Genomic DNA, 10,089 nt, shown 5'->3' on the forward strand with positions numbered 1-10,089 from the left:
TTTATTTTATTTTTAAAATTTATTTTATTAGACGTATACACCGCCCATCTAGAACATGTCTACTCTGAGCGGTTTACACAAAATACAAAAACCAAAGATACAAATATAATAAATGAAAACATAAATACATATAAAATGAGGTCCAATTTTACTACAAGAGTCCAAGATGGGAAAAAAGGAAAAAGAAGAGGTAAAGCTAAGCAATGGCTATTGGGAAGGCCTGCTTGTAGAGCCAGGTCTTTAGTTTGCTCTTGAAGGCTCTCAGCAAGGGGGTGGATCCCTAACGGTAAGTTGTTCCAGAGACAACGGGTCACTGCTGAGAAGGCCCGGTTTTTAGTTTTATGGAAATTTTTCTCTTGTATATTGTTATTGTTTCAATGTGGCCATTTCCAAGTTCCTCTGAGGCATGTGAAATGTTCAAGGAGCTGTCTACCAGTGCCACCACCACCCCATCTTTCCCAAATGGGTGTGCAAGGCTGAATAGGGATTCAAATCTAGGTCTTCTGAGGCTTAGTCTCACACTTTGTCCATTACACCACATTGGCTGTCAGCTATGGTGCATAAAGATACAGAATATCCAATTCTCACCCCATAGTTTGTAAAGTCCTCTAAAACCTGATATTCTCCAGAGTAGCACCGTTCAAGCGGCTGGTGGGGAGAGGGGTGTGGAATTGCTCCATCACAAGCAAAGTACTTTCCTAAGTTGCCTGGGTGTTGAAAAATCCCAGGCATAATTAACAACAGTTTTAAAAACATATAAAGTAAAATAAGAGGGGAAATTTTGTTTCTGTCAATTTCTATAAAAATAGAAAGGTACAACAAATAAATACAAACTATTCTGACATATAAAGACACTTTTCAAATAAATAACAATGACTGAATGTTCCTGTACAATTTACCTGAACTGCTGAATAGCAGTGTACTTTATAAAGAAAACAGGGAATAAATCCATTGCTTCTATGCCAATATTAAGAGTGCACATTTTAAAAATGGTCTAAAAGATCTTTCATGTGTCTGGAAGGTTTCCTTTGAGAAGAGATATCACTGGGAATTTCTGTTGAATGCAAGACTGTCTTCCATGAATTACACTTCCAGGACTTGCAGGAAGAAGCTGGGGGCAAAAAAAGAGGAATTAGGAGTAAATGAGTAACTGCCAACATTACAGACTGAAAGTGTTAGGTCTAAAATGGTCACTGTTGCGTGTAACTCTATTTCTCATACAAACTCATACAAACTGCAGGCAAGAAATATATTTCTCATGTTAGATATTTATTAGCTTCAGACCTTGATTAAGATGGAGGTCTTTAACTGACTAAAGAAATTAAGTTCATATAGATTTTCTCTGTGGCCTTTTCACTAAATTTATAGAATATTATATTATAAATGTTCCAAAATCTCTACAGTTAATAATCTTTATTGTGGTTACTATATAAAAATTTGCCCATCAGACCAAAAACATACATATCCTCAGCAAAAACGAAAAAGAAAAAAAACACTTCGTAGAACTTGGACGGCTGCTTTGCACCCCTATGCTCCCCATGGCCCACATCACTCCAAAAAGTAAGCAAGGGTAAATCTCAAAACATTCTGGTGCAGGTGAGTCTATTTTCTCTGGAACTTTATAGAAATTTAAAATCGGTCCTGTGTCTTGTAGAAGACTTCTGATCTGCTTTAAGTCCAGGGAACACCTTCTATAAAACACTCAGACTAAAACTTAGCAAAATTGCCTCTAACAGCCCCTGGAGGGTGCAAGGGGCTTTAAAAAAACAATTTGGAGATTTGAGGGTATGGGGTACTGGAAGGTACTCAGAGGTACCATGTGGCCAACATTGTATTTTGACCACTGCTGATTTATTGAACAAAAGAGGTTGGGAATGGTTCTAATAATCTCCCATTGTCCAATCAGCACCTGCAACTTTCAAAGCATGTTGATAATTTTTAAGCTATATAAAGGGACCAATCCTTAGTGTACCACAAGAGGTCCCAAGGAAGAGAAGGAGGTCTTCTGCTAAGATCTCCTTGTTCTGGAAGCAGTAAGCTCTGAAAGCCCTTTTCCTCCATTGCTGCTGCCTTGACATTGGTGGGGATGGACATGGCATGTTTGGGTCTATCTGCAGAGGTCAAAACACTTTCTGCTCCCCTTACATTCATCCCTATTCATGGAAGAGAAACTACAGTAGTGCTAGAACTATATAACTTCCCATCTAAACTATGGAACAGAAAATTTGGAGAACAATAACTAAGTAATCCCCCCACAAGAAACCAAAGTTAAAAATAGGGGAAGAGAGAAAGAACTTCCCATCTTCTCTCCTAACTGTTGAGAACCCAGCCTAATTTATGAAGTAGTGATAGCTCTGCCATGGACTCCTCTTTCCCAACCTCTATACGACTACTCAAAATGTTCAATTTACCAAATCCAGAACTGTTGCTTCTTGAAAGATGAACCCAACATGGAAGGCCTTGTTTTTTATGCATTGAACTCAATCTCTTCCAGCTGTAAACCAGTAACACCAGAAGAAATGCAGACACCAATACACAGATACTGGCTTTGACTATAGTCTCTTGATCTATGTTTGGATCTGCAAAGAGAACTTAATAAGTAAGAATAGAACAAGGGGGAAAACAAAAGCATTCTTATTTGTGGCTTAATGAGCTTGTTATGGGACACCTGGTCTACCTCAAATCCATGTACAATATAGTTATCACATATACAACAACGTGTAACTCACTCCTTCGATTCTCTCAGACTATATGTCAAGCTAACGTTGCAAATGCTGCCTTTTTTGGACTATAACTCCCAGAATTCCCCAGTCAGAATGACAGCTGGGAAATACTGGTAATTCACAAAAGTAAAGTGCCCTATGTCTGGTGTCAAGGGGAGTTATGGACTTGGAAGCAAATACAATATGCAACCTCTGTACTACAAGAAAGGACTGGATGCCAGTTTAAAAATTGCCATCACTGCATTCCTGGGCAAATTTAAATGCTTTGCTCGTATAGATTTTGTGACAGTACAATCCGGGAGAAGGAATGTGGCTAATACCATGCAGTTTTAGCTTTTTAAAAAGCAGGCACAATTTATGAAGATATTTAAATGTTTGTAAATACACACTTTTGTATGATGTACAATTTTTGTGTATTGGTGTGATCATATACCAGGGGTGGGAATGGTGGAGTCTACACACGGCCTGCCAGATCCTGCTGAACAATTATCAGGACTGCTTGGAGCTCTGGAATATTGTTTTTCCCAATGGGCCTAAAACATGAGCAACCAGATCTGCAGAAGGTTCTAGGCAGCATGACTGATGCTGTTTCAGGAGAGCCTTGTTCTGGCAGAGGCTCAAAACAGCTTTTAAAAAAATGGGTGAGGGCAGACCACAAAGTTCCTGGAGTGAAAGGACATGGGGCAGATATAATTGTTTTCTTGAATCAATTAGCTACATTTTCTCAAAGAAACTCGAAAAGGACAGCGATGCTAGGAATATTTTGACATATTATTGGTCTAAACAAAGTGTGGCTAAGATTTTGAATTCACAAACCAACAAAAAGAGTGGAGGCTTCAGCTCCATATGGTGGAGTTAGAACAGCAGTCAACCAAAGATGCATAGAGTGGACTGGAGTTGATCCACACATCCCTAGGTGTTGCTGTATGCACCGTGTCCGATCCTGTGTCGTGTTCCATAACAGGTCCTTCCTTTGTAAGTATTTTGTACTGGAACAGCTCAGCTAATCCAGGGTTGAGCTAGTATGTCCAGCTTGAATTAAAGCTAGTATTTCCATAGTACATATTGAAGTTCTAGTTCTGCTCAGTATTAACTGAGGTTCTAATGAAAAGGACAAAGTAGATCAGGCATGCCTGAAGTCAGCCAACTGCTGTTTTAAATAGGGATGTGCACCAGATTCAGCAAATCATGAGCTGCTAAAACTGGCCAGATTTTTGAGAGATCTGGATAGAATCTGAATGTCCAGACTCAGTTCCAGAATTAAATGAATTGAATTGACGTACAGTATCTGTTTGTGGCTGGAACACTAATCAATCTGTATGCGGTACAATTTGCTTCAACCTTTTTCTTTTTCCTTTTGAAGAAATCTAACTTTACAGGTACAGTACTTAGTATGCAAACCGCTAAAGTAACTACAGTATCTGAAATTTGGCAGGCTTACACTTCTCTTGAGGGTCCGTCACGTCTCCAAACCTAATAACATGTCAACACAAAAATTAAGAAGTATTTTGGTTTCTCAATTCAAGTCAATAGGAGGCTTGCAAACTCTTTTGAATCTAGAGCATACATTTAATTGGATGGGGATCCATTCTAGAATGGATCAGGATTTAGTTGGAAAACCAGAACCGGCCATCAGATCAGACTGTAGGACCTGTTGTAAGAACAAGCAAATAAGGAGTAGCCATAGAGATCGTTTAGTTGTCACTTTACATCATCTATCACATGGAATCATATGGAAAGCTACCTTTTTTCTAACCACAGAAAGATAGCTTGTGTGCTAAATAAAAGAGATGAAAAAACAAAGGGATAGAGATAATGGATGACTGCCAACTGAGACAAGCTGTACTATTGCAACAAAGCAGGGGAAGGACCTGAATCCTATTGCTGATTTAAGCTTGGTAATGGACATTGCCTAAGTCTCGGCAGCAAATTGCTGCTTATTAGCATGGGCTGATTTCCTTACTTGACATATATCTTATTGTACAATCAGGCATCCACTCAGAAATGCAATCAGCGCCTTGCTAAGTGCCGGTTTGCCACCAAGCCTTAGGCAGTTATACAAGCCTAAACTGATAATAGGATTCTGGACAAATTTTTCCATGCTGTTCCTGTTTAAAACAAAGAAAGAAACTTTAAAAATAATGTCCTGCAAAAATAAGCAATTTGGTTTAGGTTGACACTCACTTTCCTCTGCTCCGAGCTCAGGCAAAATCAATTCTTGTGCAGTAGTTAAAGATGGGTGTTGAACAACGCAGATTATTGGAGATTCATAGACATCCTTGGATGATACATGAGTGAAACTGCTGACAACAGTCACCGTCTCATTTGGGTGCTGGATGACATATTCCTTTGGCTTGGCTGAAACATGCTTGGCATCCTTCCAGGTGACAACCGGATCTGGTTTCCCAGTAGCTGAGCAGTTGATTTCTAGCGCTTTGCTTCCTGTATTGTGTGGATCAATTATGCGCCTCACGTTCACTTTCACATCTGTTAGAGCTTCAAAACAAGTATCATTCATGAGTAAAATTGATAGTTTTGCTTCCAGGAGCAAACAGCATTCTCTTGCTTCCAGCTGCTGAATAGTGAACCCAGAAGAAGGGAAAGATAAATCACATTTGAGTATTTTATGCCTAGAAAACAGTGGAAAGGGTCACCACATTGACTTTTATTATATTATTATTATTATGCAAAACATACCTTCTCATAAAGCATCATGGCTGCAATCCTATATCCATTTATTCATCTAGTCAGAACTGATTTCTAGCAACCCTAATAGGGCTTTCAAGGTAAGTGAGCTATTTGAGGAGTGAGTTTACCACTTCCAGCCCCACCCTCAGTAATTTTCCGTGGCTGGACAGGGATTTTTAGTCTATTCTTTCTCTATTCACTACAGCACCCTCCCCTAGGAATAGAGATCCACTGTGCAGATTTTTTTGCACATTTATCCATGTTTAATTGGCATCTGGCTCCCACCACAGCTACTGCCCATGCACTAGAACAACACTGAGTAGAGGGCACTGTGGAGGAAGGAAAGTGGGGGCCCATCTGCCAACACTGTTGCTGCCGCTTGCACTATGAAAAACAAACATCATCTGGCGGGGGGGAGAGAGAGAACACAGCTGCTCTGCAACCAGTACTAAGGGTGAGGATCAGCTCAGGAATTGGTGGGGAATCTTTCGTTGCCCAGAGATATCAAGTAAATTTGATCCACTAATTTCTCTTCTCACAAATTGGGTGGAGAATTTTGAAAGGCCATTTGTGAAAGGCCACGGCTATGGTTTTTGCTTTTAAACAGAAGTAAGGATTCAAATAGGGACGTGGTGGTGCTGCGGGCTAAACCGCAGAAGCCTGTGCTGCAGGGTCAGAAGACTTGTCCCAGCTCCCGCCAACCTAGCGGTTCGAAAGCATGCAAATGCAAGTAGATGAATAGGGACCACCTCGGTGGGAAGGTAACAGCGTTCCGTGTCTAAGTCGCACTGGTCATATGACCACGGAAGATTGTCTTCGGACAAAACGCTGGCTCTATGGCTTGGAAATGGGGATGAGCACTGCCCCCTAGAGTCGAACACGACTGGACTAAATGTCAAGGGGAACGTTTACCTTTACCTAAGGATTCAAATGTATCTTTAGAGTTGCTATTTTGCCATTTTCAAGAAATGGGAAAGCAAAGAGTGGCTTTTTGTAAGTCTAGTATCAACTAATTCTTCAGAGGTGGCCAACTTCTGAAATACAACACTTTAAAAAAACACTTTAAAAAAGTAACCATGACTTTTGCAACCACTGTGTACCCTCTGTTCTGGGTAGATTCTCTGTAGTCAGAATGAATTGGCAAAAACACCAAAAATATAACTTGTCATCTTCCAGTGATTCCTATCTCACTTTTCACCCTCACTACTATGCATTCTTTTGATAAAAGTATTTGTGTAGATTTCAACTGGAATTTCCCAGGGATTCCTGTTCACAGACATTGCAAGAGTAGGGGAGTAAGGATGCCTCCTATTGTCTCAGAAACAGCAAACAGAGAAGAAGAAAGAAATCGAGGGAGACAAAGCTATACATGGTGTGAGTTATTTCTCCCAGTTCTCACCATTCAGTGCCACAAATCCTAAAGAAACATTTTTAAATGCTATTATGAGTCCCACGATGCCTATAGATAGCTCCTATGACATTTCTGATAATAAAGATAAAATTACACGCTGGCCAAAATCATGTTAGTTTTCATGTAAAGGCTGCAGTTGATTGCAGCTAATTGATGAGGTTTTAGAGCACATTTTGCTCATACAATTGGACACATGACTAATAGGCAAGGGACTTTTGTTTTTTGCACTGCAACTCACAGAATTTGCCAGGAATTCTCCCAGATGGAATCCGGAGTGCTGCAGCCCAAAACCAGCAGTTTAAAGAGGAGCTTTTCGCATCTCCATGTGGACTTCCATCACCATTATGCTGGCCTTTCAGGAAGAAGGAAACTGGTGGTAGTGATCCCTGGGAGAGATCCAAGGATTCCTGGGAGCTTTAAGAGATGATGGGACAGATAGTCTTATAGAAGGAGTCTCTCCATGAATTAGGTTTCTCATGCTCCCGTAAGACAATTAGATGGAATGAGCCCTAGCAAGTTATGCAAACTTTAGACAAACACTGATAGCACTCTGTCAGGTATGTACACAATACTTTTTCCACTGGGACTCTGTCAGGTGTTTAGCACAACAACAGGTATGGAGAAAGCTCAGCAACAGTCACTGTGAACTGAGAAAAGAATGGTGAGGTCAGTTGGAGGTGGTTGTTGAGAAAAAACAACAACCAGGAAAATCAACTGTGAATGAAAATGGATTTTTAAAATGGCAGAATAATTGCAAATGTGTGTGCAACTCTGCACAATCAGCCACATTTCATACAACACTGAACTTCTCCATTCAACATAATAAAGAACACACATACTATGTGTCCACACAATTTCACAACTTGGGGAAGAAAATGCCATCCAAGTTAAACTAGAAATGTGTGGAGGGTGCAAGAAGAGGAAGAAAGTCCTGTTGCGATGATTAATGGTCACTAAGATGGTATAAGGTGAACTGAGGCTGAAACTAGTAACATGAACATATGGGGAAATAGATCCCATTTTGGATGATTTGTGGGGCAGCCTATATCCTTGTGATCACTCTGTGTTCAGGGAATTGTGTCCCAGCCCATCCCCAGTTTGTACATGGTCTAGACTGTTTTGGTCCAGCTTCAGGGCTACTATTTTTGGGGGTGGGGCTGAAGCGATTCCCTGACAGACTGAAAAGTTGGTTTAAGAGAGATAGCTCCTGTACTAAGGAACAGCCTTCCCTAGTACAACTGGACACACAGCCTTCCTGCTGTCTGATAACATCCTACAATGTAGAATACATTGATTGAAATGCCTAATTATTGCTGTGTCACATTTCTCAACTGTTTTGCTGATATACTGATATAACATTAGCAAGCAGAAATATTGTTTTTAGGCCAAAATGACTTCGGATCTGCCAGATTATCTGTGAATATTCCCCATAACTTACCATAAACTCTAAGACATGTTTTGCCTGTGATGGATCCTAAAGGAAATGTGTTGAAGATGCAGTTGTAGCAGCCTTCGTCCTGAAATGTAGCAGCATGGAAGGTGATGGCAGAAACTTGCAGCCCGCTTTGGAAAAGGTGCACATTATTTTTATATTCACCCAGCACTTGAGACCCATGGGCCTTACTGTATGTTGCTACATTAGTCTTGGTTTTTTCATGCTCCTTCTGCCAAGTGATCTGAACAACATCATGTATTCCAGCCAGCTGACAGTGCAAAGTCACATTTCTTCCAGCTGTGATTATCTGAACAGACTTGTGAATCACCTGTGCTGCACCTACCAGAAAAAAGGAAAGAAAAAGAAGGGAAAAATCTAGGATGCTAAATTCTTGGAATCTTTTCTGACTGAACATCAAGAAACTTAGCATCACAAAACTGGCAATGTTTTCATCACTGGCTGTAGCATCTCTCTGCAATCTGTCCATCTGCCAGCAAAAAGGAAAAATATTGCTGAAGTAACATTCTTTCGCTTAATGCCAATTGATAGCCCCAGCAAGATATATAATTGCTGGATGATGTCTCTCTCTCTCTGTGTCTGTGTCTGTGTCTGTGTCTGTGTCTGTGTCTGTGTGTGTTGTGCTTTTGAGCCCAAACCTATTTATAGTAATCCTAATAGGGCTTTCAAGATGAGATATTTAAGGAGTGGTTACACCACTTTTATTCCCCCAGTGAATTTTCATGGCCAAGTGGGGATTTGAACCCTGTTCTCCAGAGTCCTAGTCCATCACTCTACCCACTACACCACACTGGATAGTAAGGCACCACTTAAGTGAGGTACTACTTAAACAATGTCCAGAAGGGCTTGCGGTAGAATCGCCTCACAATCAGAATTAAAATTTTGTTGCATCTTTTGTGCTGGCATTGTACATACAATCAATATAAAGTCAAAGCAACTAATTAGTTAACCAGAGCATCACTCACCCGTCACATCAGTCCAAAAGATGCAGATGAAAAGAGATGCAGCAATCATTTTGTCTCTCCAGTATAGCATCCACTGCTCAGTATATATTCAGAGTCTCACCATACACTGTATTAAATACTGCATCATTTGAAGCTTAAGACATAAACACACTCATAAAACCACTTCTTCAAAAAGTACAAGATTCCCGGGGGGGGGGGGAATTTTGGTTTCAGTTCTGTCAAATTTACCTAATTCAGTTCTCTTAAGTCTGTTACGTTTCATTTTCTAATGTGCTTTCCAAAGGTTAACTACAAACAAATAACTTCCAAGTTTGAAGATTTACCAACAGTATTGATTCAGGTCCATATGACCAATAGCTAAAACTAATCATAAACCACCTGTCATGGGCCCCAATGACTAAGCAAACACAGTACAGTTCTTTAATCAGTGAGTTCCGTCTAATGCGTTCTCTTTTTTGTTTCCATTGCTGGACTTTCATAGGCAAAGAAACCATTTAAAAAACAAACAACATTCACGCACCCACAAACTATAAACTTGGGAATAAATGGGAGAAAAATTAACAGGTGGTGGAAAATGAACAGCTGAGCAGGATGTGGGTGGCAGATTGGGCTTTCACTTTTTCTTCAGTCTTTTCGCTAAGTTACAGATCATTTTAGATGTTTCATTAGTATCAGAGCACATCCAGACAGATAGAGAGCTCACTATTTGAATCGTATTTGATGCAGTTTGGTTCTAAGCAAATTATGGCATCCACATATATTATCCATCCCATACCTCTTGAGAGCTAACCTGCTCCTTTCTGGAACAGCTTTTAGCGTGATTTGGAGCACTCCTAGTTATCCTGTTCT

At 40.2% G+C, this 10,089-nt stretch overlaps 1 protein-coding gene across 2 annotated transcripts; it reads right to left on the bottom strand.

Moving 5' to 3' along the window:
* On the bottom strand, nt 1–9,663 carry LOC110088024 (OX-2 membrane glycoprotein). Of its 2 annotated transcripts, XM_020810061.3 has the most exons (5): nt 9,241–9,663; nt 8,261–8,596; nt 4,908–5,219; nt 2,412–2,579; nt 1–1,111 (listed from the first exon to the last, which is right to left on the bottom strand). In XM_020810061.3, exons 1-5 carry the CDS (start codon nt 9,308–9,310, stop codon nt 984–986), a joined length of 1,014 nt encoding a protein of 337 aa, XP_020665720.3. In that variant the 5' UTR covers nt 9,311–9,663; the 3' UTR covers nt 1–983. The 2 variants fall into 2 exon arrangements, with proteins under 2 accessions (XP_020665720.3, XP_072850057.2); XM_072993956.2 differs by lacking the exon at nt 9,241–9,663 and having other exon boundaries at nt 8,261–9,202.
* Nucleotides 9,664–10,089: the final 426 nt, after the last annotated feature.

This window comes from Pogona vitticeps, chromosome 3 (genome assembly GCF_051106095.1).
Source record: "Pogona vitticeps strain Pit_001003342236 chromosome 3, PviZW2.1, whole genome shotgun sequence".
Lineage (NCBI taxonomy): Eukaryota > Metazoa > Chordata > Lepidosauria > Squamata > Agamidae > Pogona > Pogona vitticeps.

Bases quoted from the DNA above. Each gene is read 5' to 3' on its own strand.
- LOC110088024 (XM_072993956.2), bottom strand. From the start codon at position 8,744: ATGGACAGATTGCAGAGAGATGCTACAGCCAGTGATGAAAACATTGCC. The intron at 2,580-4,907 runs GTGAGTGTCAAC...TTCTCTTTGCAG, and splicing joins TGAGCTCGGAGCAGAGGAAA to ATCCAAACATAGATCAAGAG. The intron at 1,112-2,411 runs GTAAATTGAACA...TTTTGCCCCCAG, and splicing joins AAGCAACAGTTCTGGATTTG to CTTCTTCCTGCAAGTCCTGG.